Here is a 12,978-nt window from a genome sequence, read left to right on the forward strand (position 1 = left end):
TTTACAGTCAAAATACAAGTGAACAGAGAACATTATTTTTATACATGGTATTCCTTTGTTAAAAATTTCAAAACAAAAATAATTTTTATATCACCTACATAGATGATAACCATCAGGAAAAGAGAATTGCTATCGTGCCTGCAATATACTCTTTCACAGTACTACTTGTTATCTTTGAAATTCGTTAATTGCAACAGTATTGGTCATATTTCCCAAAGGCCTTAATTTTAATGACATGACTTCAGTTAAAAAGTGATAACATTTCAAATTAAATTGAGACAGAAAAATATTTGAAGTTGCAGATACTATTATGCAAGTACACGTACATTAATGCAGACTATTGATCTGGAAATACTTCTCTTTTGACCCATTCTTCAATGAAGTTACAAGTTGCGCACGATATCCTATATTTCTTTGCAGCCTGACAAGGTTCTGCTTCTGGGTGAAAGGCATAAAGTTCTATAGTAACTCAGCAGGTCAGTCAGCATCCATGGAGAACATGGATAGGTTGCGTTTCGGGTTGAGACGCTTCATCAGACTGAAGAAGGGTCCTGATCTGAAATGTCTCCTATTCCCGTTTTCCAGGGATGCTGCCTGACCCACTGAGTTGCTCCAGCATTTGTGTCTTTCCTTGGTAAACCAGCATCTGCAGTTCCTTGTTTCTACAATGTCCGGCTTCTGATAGCTTTACAAAGCAAAAGTGGTGGATTCAACTTAGATTTTTAACTATCAAGTCTATGTAATTGGATAAGAAATCCATAGGTGTAAGATAGGCTCCATATGAAAAACATTTCAATCATGAATAATATTTGAGTGCACAAGTCTTAAATAACTCTATACAAAGTTATTTCCATTTAACTAGATGGTAACACTGAAATCCAACACAACAAACCCACCACTGAAGAGCCTGTATAAAGACTTTACTATCTGTACACAAAATCCAATTTACACCAAATTAGGTTTAAACTGCAGATATGCAAAGATTTTCAATATCTTATTGGGATTTAATTTTTTTACTCTTCTTTTTCTCAGCTTTCACCATGTCATCGTGCACCTTTCTCTTGGCTGCCAACTTGTTTGTCTGTTGAGACAAAATAGAACAGATGCATCTTAATAATATTCCAACTGTACATCGCCAAATGTTTTAAAACAACCCCCTGCATAAATGGTTAGTTGGTAAACGTCTTTATCTGCACACATTTATACCACTTAAGGGGGGCACAGTGCCACAGCGGTAGAGTTGCTGCCTTACTGCGCCAGAGACCCGGGTTTTATCCTGACTACTTGTGGATTTTCTCCGGGTGTTCCAGTCCCCCCCCCCCCCTCCACCACACTCCAAAGACATATAGATTTGCAGGTTGATTGGCTTCTGTAAATTGTAAATTGTCCCTAGTGTTTGGGATAGTGCCAGTTTACGGGGTGATTGCTGGTTGGCGCGTACTCGATGGCCTGAAGGGCCTGTTTCGACACTGTATCTCTAAGGTGGAAATGGGTCAATGAACAAAAGGCAATTGTCAGCATTATACATGCCTATTGATCAGTTGAGTGATGCTGACATTAACTGCAATAGAACGCTCAACCCAAAAGCTGCCGGATAAAAGTCATAGTTCAAAGCGGAGGAAAAGGAAGAAGTGGAATGCAAATTGAAGTGAATCAATGATTCATTGAATCGAATGAAATAGCAAATTTGAAAGGCTGTTTTATTCCCACTGGTTGCGTCTTTTCTTGCTCAAGAATTCTAGCAATTTCAATTATTTTTTATGGGAATATGGAGATACAGTATATCCTTTATTTTTTTGCTTAAACGACCAAAACAAATTCTGAAGCAGGACTTCAAACTCAACACAAAATGTTAACAGCTGCAAGTTGGATTCACTGTTGGGTAGTCTTTCAAACAAAGAAATCATTGGTGGCCTTTGGCTGGCTTGCTCGGTAAGACATTTAAAAAAATCTCTTCCTAATTATTCTGGGTCGTTTAGCTGAAGTATACAAGACAGACATTTAAGCCACACTCTGTGTAATGCAAGAATATTATCTAGTCAGCATCAAAATGGAAAGGACAGTCTGCATTTACAGTACTGAACAGTCACAGCAAAACTGGTCTTTTATTCTGAACTCGGGTTGAAATCGTTGATTTTACTTTTAAAAATATTTATGAATTGGCTTCAAAAGATATGCAGCATGTGTAGGCAGAAGGGATTAGTTTCAAGTATCTCATGCATTTTGGGCAGTTCCTGTCCTATATTATTCTATGGTCCATGAGTTCAATATCATTAAATAGCTTATGTAGCTTCAAAATTCCCCTTTTAAAGATCTTAGTCTCATTTTATGCTCCAAATTTGTCCTTCACCAAAAGATCAAAGCAAGACAATAGTATAGTATTGGCCATACAGCATGGAAACAGGCCCTCCAGCCCAATTTGCCCATGCCGGCTAAGATGCCCCATCTATGCTAGTGCCACATGCCCGTGCTTGGCCCTTATCCTAAACCTTTCCTATCCATGTACCCGCCCAAGTCCTTTAAATGTTGTACTGTACCTACATCAACTACCTCCACTAGCAGCACAATCCATATACCCACCATCAGGAATACAAAAATCCTCAATACTTCAATAAACTAATTTACCCATCTCTATATTCTAATTTCCTTCTTTTGTCACATCACCCAAATTTGTAAGAATTCAGCTTAAAACCAAAATAGATGCTTTGTTATATTTTCTAAGACAATTCTAAAAATTGTTAGTTACTACAAAACGTACATAAAATAATGCATCTTCCACATTTGCTAAACAGTAAATCAATATTGTTATAATAGTGACTAGTGGGGTACCGCAGTGACTAGTGGGGTACCGCAAGGCTCAGTGCTGGGACCCCAGCTATTTACAATATATATTAATGATCTGGATGAGGGAATTGAAGGCAATATCTCCAAGTTTGCAGATGACACTAAGCTGGGGGGCAGTGTTAGCTGTGAGGAGGATGCTAGGAGACTGCAAGGTGACTTGGATAGGCTGGGTGAGTGGGCAAATGTTTGGCAGATGCAGTATAATGTGGATAAATGTGAGGTTATCCATTTTGGTGGCAAAAACAGGAAAGCAGACTGTTATCTAAATGGTGGCCGATTAGGAAAAGGGGAGATGCAGCGAGACCTGGGTGTCATGGTACACCAGTCATTGAAAGTAGGCATGCAGGTGCAGCAGGCAGTGAAGAAAGCGAATGGTATGTTAGCTTTCATAGCAAAAGGATTTGAGTATAGGAGCAGGGAGGTTCTACTGCAGTTGTACATGGTCTTGGTGAGACCACACCTGGAGTATTGCGTACAGTTTTGGTCTCCAAATCTGAGGAAGGACATTATTGCCATAGAGGGAGTGCAGAGAAGGTTCACCAGACTGATTCCTGGGATGTCAGGACTGTCTTATGAAGAAAGACTGGATAGACTTGGTTTATACTCTCTAAAATTTAGGAGATTGAGAGGGGATCTTATAGAAACTTACAAAATTCTTAAGGGGTTGGACAGGCTAGATGCAGGAAGATTGTTCCCGATGTTGGAGAAGTCCAGGACAAGGGGTCACAGCTTAAGGATAAGGGGGAAATCCTTTAAAACCGAGATGAGAAAAACTTTTTTCACACAGTGGTGAATCTCTGGAACTCTCTGCCACAGAGGGTAGTTGAGGCCAGTTCATTGGCTATATTTAAGAGGGAGTTAGATGTGGCCCTTGTGGCTAAGGGGATCAGAGGGTATGGAGAGAAGGCAGGTACGGGATACTGAGTTGGATGATCAGCCATGATCATATTGAATGGCGGTGCAGGCTCGAAGGGCCGAATGGCCTACTCCTGCACCTAATTTCTATGTTTCTAAATGCACGAGGTGCAAGCTGAACACAAACCTCGCGAACTTTCCTCCTCTTCCCAAACATGATTTTTTTGTACAAATATTTCTCCCTTTTCTTCATCATCATGATAGCCAGTCGCTTCTCCTCGGCCTTCTCTCGCTCAGATGCCTGGGCCTTGTTCTCCATCTTCACGGTCCCCGTGGTAACCTTCACATTCAGCTTCTGGAGAAAAAGCACCAACACCAATCTTATAATTCAAGGAAAACTTCATAAGCCTGTTGCTCTTTGCCACTTGCAAAGAATCTATGTACAAACTAAAGCAGATGCCAGTTTACAAAAAAAAGACAAAATGCTGGAATAACTCAATAGGTCAGGGGACTTCTCTGGAGAACATGGCTAGGCGATGTTTTGGGTTGGGATCCTTCTTCAGACCTGGAAGAATTCTGAAGGAGGGTCCTGACCCAAAACATCACCCTATCCTTTTTTCCCCCAGAGAAGTTGCCTGACCCGCTGAGTTACTCCAGCACTTTGAGTCTTTAGCTATGTACAATTTACTTACTAATCACTCAGGTAGATAGATGAAGGACGCACAATCAGATAATTGCACCAACTTTAAAATGTACATGATGACACATTAAAAATTGCAATCAAAACTTATATTTGACCATTCATTTCAGCCTTACAGCACTGAGTGTCAATTGACCACTTACATATGTGTACTGAACCATTTTTTGAAAATAAATTCAATTTCCAGAAGACAGTCTGTAAGCTTACGTTTGGTTTAAATTCTTTGTAAAATTTGGGAGGTGTTGCAGAACATTTATTTCCCAAATGGCAAGAATTCCTTTCACTGCGCAAGGCATAATTGCTGCTTGTTGAATAACCCACAGAACTGAAGATTGTTAATATAATATATTGATTGATCGATTGAGAGGTACAGCATGGGAACAGGCCCTTTGGCCCACTGACCACTAGTTCTATATTACCCCGCTTATGCATCCGTTCCTTATACATTAGGGACAATTTTACAACCCACAAACCCGAAGATCTTTGAGGAAAGCGGAGCACCCGGAGGACACCTCACAGTCACAAGGAGAACAAGCCAACTCCACACAGACAGCATATGTGGTCAGGATTGAACCCAGGTCTCTGGTGCTGTGAGGTTGTGGTGCCACTGTGCGCACACGACATACTTCATGTTAGCCAAATAGCAAGTCTTTGGCTTGCCACAACTAAATCACGATCTCTGCAAATTGAACATAAAGGAACGTAGATATTATGGCACAATGAATGACTGGATCCGTCACAATCTCAAGTGATAACTACTTCTGCTGGAACTCACTTTGCTTTTCACCTTCTGAGCCTCCATGTTCCTCAGCCTTTCCTCATCTTCCTTTTCAGTTTCATCCATGTCATCATCTCCTTCATCCTCGGTTTCGTCCTCGTCTTTTTCATCGGATTCTTTCTCATCCTCCTCAGATTCACTTTCGTTTTCATCTGTAGCGGATGCAACACAAAGAATGCCCACTTAGGAGATTGACATTCACCCCCAGTGAAGCACATAGCTTGCTGAGCATTGTTGCTGTGAGTGTACCCTCTCTCCCAGGTATGCGCACAAAAGGATGACCGCTTAAGCCCGCTTAAGAAAACGCCCTGATATGACAGAAAAATTAGTATCCAGTGATAAAGGTTTATCTTTGGTAATCATTTCATCTGGAATTGAACAACCACACCTACTCTTTTTCCTGTGCTCCACCTAGACGCGCAGTCATATCCCACCTCACCCCACCCAATGTTCCCTTCCACAAGCTTCTCCCTCTCGTTATCTCACCGCCTTTTCAGCTCTAGCTCTTGTCCATCCATCCGCCAATTCGCCTCCATTACCTGTATCCACCTATCACTTGTTGTCTTGCCTCCCACACCTTTCTTCCAGCTTTCTCTACCGTACTGTAATCAGTCAGAAGGGCCCCAACCCAAAACGTCACCTGTTCATGTTCTCCAGAGATGCTGCCTGACCCACTGAGTTACTCTAGTACTTGCTGTCTCTTAATAAAAGGTTCTCTTGCCTTATTGATACCAAATCACAAGAGAATGTTGAAAAGCACCGTCTCTTCCATTTTTACTTTTTGCTTCTCACTAAATTTTAACCCATTTCCTACGTGGGAATAAGCAGCAGGAATATGGAGAACATGCAAGACAGGTGTCAAGAACATTCACAAAGGCTGAATCAAAACATGAATTGTGCAGTGTCAGAAATGGAGTCAATAAGAAGTCTAATAGGTCAAAATAGTGATCGATACAGGAGCAAATAAAGATAGCAGCTCAGGTGGATTTCTGTACTGTGTTATCAGACGTTTAGGGAAGGGCAGTTTCACGAAAGATCTAACTGCAATGGTAAGGATTTTAAATGAGAAGCACTCAGTTAACAGGGATCATGACAGACCAGCTAGGACAGAAACTATAGTACACTTAGTGTGCGATTAGATAAATCCGACCAAAGCTTGGATCGTAAAAAGTTGCTGAGGTTGAGAAGTTTCTTTAAAGTATCTCCTTTAAACTTTGCCCCATTCACCTTAAAGCAATGCCCTACAGTCATTTCCACCCTCTCATCAGTGTACTAGTTTACAATCACAGGACATTGTCTGCAACTTCAACCAGAACCACAGTTGTGGAGGAAGGAGTCAAAAGTTAATTGAAGGGATTCATATGGCAAGCGAGAAATAACATACATGAAAAACCACAGGCTGCCGAAATAACTTATGAGGAGGTAGGAAAGCCTCCGACAGGTGGCATTCAAAGGCCTTGCCTCTGGAGGTGATCCCTGGTAGTTTTGAAAGAAAATGAATTTGCAATTGAGGAGAGGAAACCATTTTCTTAGTAACCAGTACTAGGGATGTGGCTCAAAAGGCATAAGCTTTTATATGGGAGCCTATATTAATCAACATCTGCAAGTGCTAGGGGCATTCTAAGCATGCTGTGTAATGCAGATTATCATTTCTTGTTTTGACATTCAGCAATTTATCCCTTATTTTTTTTGAATTCATGCAGCTCCATGAACATCAATACCTGAACTATGATATTTGTATTAAATCTTGCATACTGAAAATCTTAAGCAGACATATGGGGGTATATTTGATTAATAGAGTAAAAGATACAGAATGGAAACAGGCCCTCTGGCCTACCAAATCCATGTTGACCATCCGTTCACACTAGTTCTATGTTATCCCACTCTCTCATTCACTCCTTACCTACGGGGGTGGGGGGCAATTTACAGAGGGTTAATTAACCTTCAAACTTGCACGTCTTTTGAAGTGAGGGAGGAAACCGGGGCACTTGGAGAAAACCCATGGTCACAGGGATAATGTGTGAACTCCAAACGGCCAGCACCCAAGATCAGGATTGAACCTCGGCCTCTGGTGCTGAGAGACAGCAGCTCTACCTGCTGCGCCACTGTACTGCTCTTAATAGGGCATCCGCATTTGGAAAAGAACCAAACATAAATAAAGCATCCACCAGCTTACACATGTTCTCGCCTCTCTGAATGGCCAAGAGTTTGAGTTTCTCTGGCGGAACGTAGTCGCCGTCTTTCTCTTCCACAAACGGAGAAAGATGAGGTGGTAGAGTGACTCCTTGGAAATAATCTTCTACTGGAAGAAGCCTTTTGAAGTTAACACTGTCAAATACCCACTGGGGCTGGATATAATACCTGCAGTCAAAACAGAAAAGGAGCGGTCAGCAATTTTTCATATGGCCAAGATCTTTCTGCCGGTTCCAATTGGCATATTATAAATTTAGAGGCACGGAGTCAGAGTAAATACAGCAGAAAAACAGGTCATTCGGCCCAACTCATCTATGCTAACAAAGCTGCCTCCCTGAGCTGGCCCTATTTGCCTGAATTTGGCCCTAAAGCTTTCCTATTCACGAACCTGTCCAGATGCCTTTTAAACATTGTAATTATACCCAGCTCTTTGAAAACAATTTCAAATCTTAGATGAATTGTTTTAATAAATAGATTAAAAGTCTGAAGAAGGGTCTTGACCCAAAACATCACCCACTCCTTCTCTCCAGAGATGCTGCCTGTCCCGCTGAGTTACTCCAGCATTTTGTGTCTACCTTCGATTTAAACCAGCATCTGCAGTTCTTTCCTACACATTCAATTCTTAGATCCTGTACTGCCGCAAGATCAGTGATCCCAATTATTTCAACTGTGATTTGTAGGACTGCAGTCATGAAGGAGAAACATTATTTTGACCTAGATAAATGATTATAATTATTTACATGTTTTCTGAGAGCACCTGCATATGCAAACAAGAGAACACCGAGTAATTTCCAGCCACTACACCCAGTGCCGGCTGCTGATATATTGCACTTTTGTGTGAAATTTAGATTTTAATTTTACAGCTGCAACATGGAAATAGGCCTTTCGGCCCATTTCGGCCTCATTGATCACCCATTCACACTAGTTCCACGTTATCCAACGTTGGCATCCACGACCTACACACTGTGTGCAATTTTACAGAAGCCAATTAACCTACAAACCTGCACGTTTTGGGGAGTGTGGGAGGAAACCGGAACACCCGGAAGAAACCCACGTGGTCACAGGGAGAGCATGCAAACTCCACACAGACAGCACCCGGGGTCAGTCTATACTAGTAGGATATGCTCAAAAGTTCACAGCAATTGACAAATGCAGATTGATTACTAGTTATCATTCTTCAAGCAAAAGAAAATATATTATGGTCATTTTTGCAGCTTTTTCACAAAAATGTACCAAACATTCTTGCGATAGAGGGAGTACAGAGAAGGTTCACCAGAATGATTCCTGGGATGTCAGGACTTTCATATGAAGAAAGACTGGATAGACTCGGTTTGTACTCGCTAGAATTTAGAAGATTGAGGGGGGATCTTATAGAAACTTACAAAATTCTTAAGGGGTTGGACAGGCTACATGCAGGAAGATTGTTCCCGATGTTGGGGAAGTCCAGAACAAGGGGTCACAGTTTAAGGATAAGGGGGAAATCTTTTAGGACCGAGATGAGGAAAACTTTTTTCACACAGAGAGTGAAGGTAGTTGAGGCCAGTTCATTGGCTATATTTAAGAGGGAGTTAGATGTGGCCCTTGTGGCTAAAGGGATCAGGGGGTATGGAGAGAAGGCAGGTACAGGATACTGAGTTGAATGATCAGCCATGATCATATTGAATGGCGGTGCAGGCTCGAAGGGCCGAATGGCCTACACCTGCACCTATTTTCTATGTTTCTATGTAGCTTCTAACCCCATTGGAATAATACCAAACACAAATAGTGGTCATCTGATCCAAATTACAAACCAACAATCCTTAATTCCCATCGTTGATGGAATGGGCTAGTCTTTTTTTTTTTAATTTTCAGGTCAATACACTAGTTGAACTAACTCAGGATATGGGGCAAGACAATTAGGATTGATATTAGAGGAAGTTCTTAATTCTAAAGGAGGTAAATCTGTGGAATTCTCTGCCGGCAAGACCAAGTATCTGAATATGATTAAGAATTTCATTGTTCCATTTTGGGGCATATGACAACAAAGCACTCATGACCCATTAAGGAGATGGATAGATTACAAGACAAAAAAAATAACCAAGGTTAATAATATTGTGACTGGGGATCATTGGTAATTGTGTTAGATAGCAGAGCAGGTTTGAAGGGCCAAAAGCCTACTCATGCTACTAATTTTCGATATTATCCAATGAACAAGCTGATGGCATTCATGTTATGGCTTATTTTCTCATGCATCTGTCAAAAATTTTAAATGGTAGCGGCTGCATTCTCTACCAAGCCATTGATTTAACAAAAAAAACCCTGAAAGCATAAGGAAAATGACAATCCACACTGAAGAAACAACAACTGTACTAAAAGGTACAGTGTTGAAATTTATAGCAAAGACTCAGCTAAAACAATGGATAAAGGACGTCAATGGCAGCATTATAATTTGCTCTAACCATTTTGTATTTGACTAATCTATGAATAATGCACTAAACCCAGTAATATTTGCAGTATCTGGGTGAAAGAAACGGGGAGAAGAAGAACGGTAATTTCACGAGTGGGAAATAAATGCAACTGTGCCTCAGCGGTGAAAAATTGGTTCTAATAATGCCAAAATCCAACAGGACAATAAATATTTTAAGGAAATGCAACATGGTGGCACAATCAGGAATTCATTGTATTCTAAATGTTTTCTGCGCTTGCAGTATTTGACTCCATTTCCACGATCCATCAAACAAGGTTCCACAACTTGGTATGTGCAGTTCAGAGAAATTGTTTAGTAATTCTGAATTTAAGTGACACAGCAATTCAACAGATGTTTAAATGTTGCATCAGCACATACCTATTGACGAACTGCTGACCAAGGCTTGGCCTGTCTACTATCTGGTGGGTAATGGTTTCATCTGTAACGGGATAATTAGCACTTATGCAAAGCGACTTGTCCCACGATACCATGCCTCCAAAACACCTGAAAGCACAATTGATAAAAACAAATCAGTTTATGACTTAAGAAGAGGCACTTTCCCTGCCTCCCTGCCCTTGCTATTGTGGACAGAAAGTAGAGAGGTAGAACAAGTGCAGACGTGAAAATGCACGAGTAAAACTCCCCCAATAGACCCAAAGATAGACACAAAATACTGCAGCAATTCAGCGGGTCAGGCAGCATCTCTGGAGAAAATGGATAGGTGACATTTTCAGTCGAGACCCTTCTTCAGTCTTCATTTTGTGTCTATCTTTGGGATAAACCACCATCTGTGGCTCCTTGCCAAGACCCATCAGACCCATATAAGCTATTGTCCACACTCCTGTGATGATGTTTTGGGTTGGGACCCTTCTTTCGATTGCCTGACCCACTGAGGTACTCCAGTACTTTGTGTTTTTTGCTTAAGATTGCAGCATATGGAGCTCCCAGTGCCAATTTTACTTTAAACTTGCAGCTATCACCTTCAATGTTTCATAGAACCATACAAACAAGGATGTCTTGGCGAAAAATCAACTTGTTGACTCAATTTCTCTCCAACAACCATTGTACACTGTTGTTATAAAGGCAAAACCAAGGTTGAGCTTTGACCCAAAATTCAGTCAATTAGCCAAAAGGAATCTTAGGTGATTGCAATCTATTTGCCAGCTCCAGTGTGAAGTATTAGTCAGATATATGAGTTTTTTAAACTGCTGGCACTATCAGTAACCAAAGGGTTGCAAGTGGTGGCAGGAGAGAAGCAGATGACGGTGCGAGATTCAAAAATAGGTTTCCTCATCAAACACGTTAGCATATGTACCTTATGACAAATGCTAGCGATTCACGTGGCACCTCTCGGTTCAGGAAAAACTTCAAGCCTTCAAACAATTTCTTCTGTTTTTCTAATACTTGCTGCTCCTTTTGCCTCTCTCCAATCAGCTCTGCATTCTCCTGTATAAATTATTAAAGTTATTCCAGTGTAGCTTATTTACACCACAGATAACCTTCCAGGTACACAAAAATAGTTAGAATATTAATAGCCTTTGAACATTGGTTAGGTACTGTGTCGTCTGCAAAATACCACTTTGCAGTCGGTATAAATTGTAAACTCGCTGCCAACCTAATTCTGCACATAACCAAAAAGCAAACAAAATCTGCAAATAACAGAGATCTAACAAAATGCAAATACTCAGCAAGTCAGGTAGCATCCATGGAGGGAGATGTAGTTAATATTTAACTAGAAATTCTGTTCACCCAAAACGTCATTTGTTTTCTCCCCATTGTTAACTATTTACAGCATTTTTCTGTTTTAAATTGTGATCATATCGATTTATCTCCTGTCCTTAACATATACATTTGCAACCAAAATATGATACTGACTTTGCTGTCAGCTTATTTATGTAATTGCATGCTATTACTATGGAAAGGTAAATTCGTGGAATAGTATTTTGTTTTTAAGTGAACAACCTGATTTAATACAATTTATACCAGAACAAATGCTACAGCAATAAGTGTTCGCTCGTTGCCTTGGAAAACATGATAAATGTAGTTGATTCTGTAAATATTTCAGACTGTTACAAGATCACAAGGAACCACAAACATATTTTGTATATTGCAATAAAAAAGGCACTGTTTGAGAAGGTATGCTTGTTTTGGGTCTAATTTTAAATGTTTTTATCCTTGGGGAAACTAAAATGTTATTTTCTTAAATGTTTCTCCTGCACCCCACTATCTCCCAAAGGGCTTCTTGCATTTATAGCTCCTCAGTCAAGTGGCCAAGATTCATATCAAGCTCTCAATAACAAACATCAGCCCCACAAATTAAAAAAATAATTTTCTTTGCAAACCCACCTTCCTGGTGGGGGCAGCTTATAATGGACACTTTTGCATCCAAGTTCAGTGTCATCTTTCATTACGTTGAAGATGCATGGAATATAACACACCCACTGGAAATTTAAATTTGTCGGATTTTCTGATTTTAATTGTGAACGCTTCAATTTAGCTCTTGCCTGAATATATGAGCTGCGTTCAACTTCTGCATTCATTGCAATTTATTTATTTTTGTTGAAAAAGTGTGTTTCCTTTCAATGCACAGATGGTGTACTGTGTTAAGAATACATTCTGATAATTAATGACAAATATGTCAATATCTTAATGATATTCCAATGTACAAGTCACTTACATCGCTGTGACAATTGATGCATATATAATGAACAGAGGGACACAATGCTGGAGCAACTCAGCAAGTCAACTCATAGGTGAATGTGTCCATGTTCTCCAGAGACGCTGCCTGACCTGCTGAGTTACTCTAGCACTTTGTGTCCTTCTGTGTATTAACTAGCATCTGCAGTTCCTTTTTTCTACTACTTGGGAGACACAAGGAACTGCAGATGCTAGAATCTAGAGCAAAATCCAGTGCTGGAGGAACTCAGTTGGTCAGGCAGCATCAGTGGAGAGAATGGATAGGCAACGTTTCAGGCCAGGAAGCTTCATGATATTCCAATTTACACTTTACAAGTAATCTACGCAGTCACTAAACATCACCTATCCATTCCTCCCACAGATGTTGCCAGGCCCGCTGAGTTTTTCCAACAATGTGTGTTTGGATGCAAATATGTTGTCTGTTCGAACACAGAAGTCTGTGCTACAGCTGTAGAAATGATGAGT

At 40.5% G+C, this 12,978-nt stretch overlaps 1 protein-coding gene across 1 annotated transcript in view; it reads right to left on the minus strand.

Annotated features, from left to right (window-relative positions):
* Positions 1-2: 2 nt before the first annotated feature.
* The window catches only part of pes1 (pescadillo ribosomal biogenesis factor 1), a 39,717-nt gene continuing 26,741 nt past the window's right edge, over positions 3-12,978 (minus strand). The window contains exons 10-15 of the mRNA XM_033043337.1: positions 11,132-11,262; positions 10,195-10,320; positions 7,354-7,538; positions 5,175-5,329; positions 3,887-4,054; positions 3-1,081 (exon numbers count right to left, since the gene is read on the minus strand). Coding sequence (XP_032899228.1) covers positions 995-1,081; positions 3,887-4,054; positions 5,175-5,329; positions 7,354-7,538; positions 10,195-10,320; positions 11,132-11,262 — 852 coding nt within the window. The 3' untranslated portion in view covers positions 3-994. The remainder of the gene's footprint in view (positions 1,082-3,886; positions 4,055-5,174; positions 5,330-7,353; positions 7,539-10,194; positions 10,321-11,131; positions 11,263-12,978) is intronic.

The sequence above is a fragment of the Amblyraja radiata genome, chromosome 25 (genome assembly GCF_010909765.2).
Source record: "Amblyraja radiata isolate CabotCenter1 chromosome 25, sAmbRad1.1.pri, whole genome shotgun sequence".
NCBI lineage: Eukaryota > Metazoa > Chordata > Chondrichthyes > Rajiformes > Rajidae > Amblyraja > Amblyraja radiata.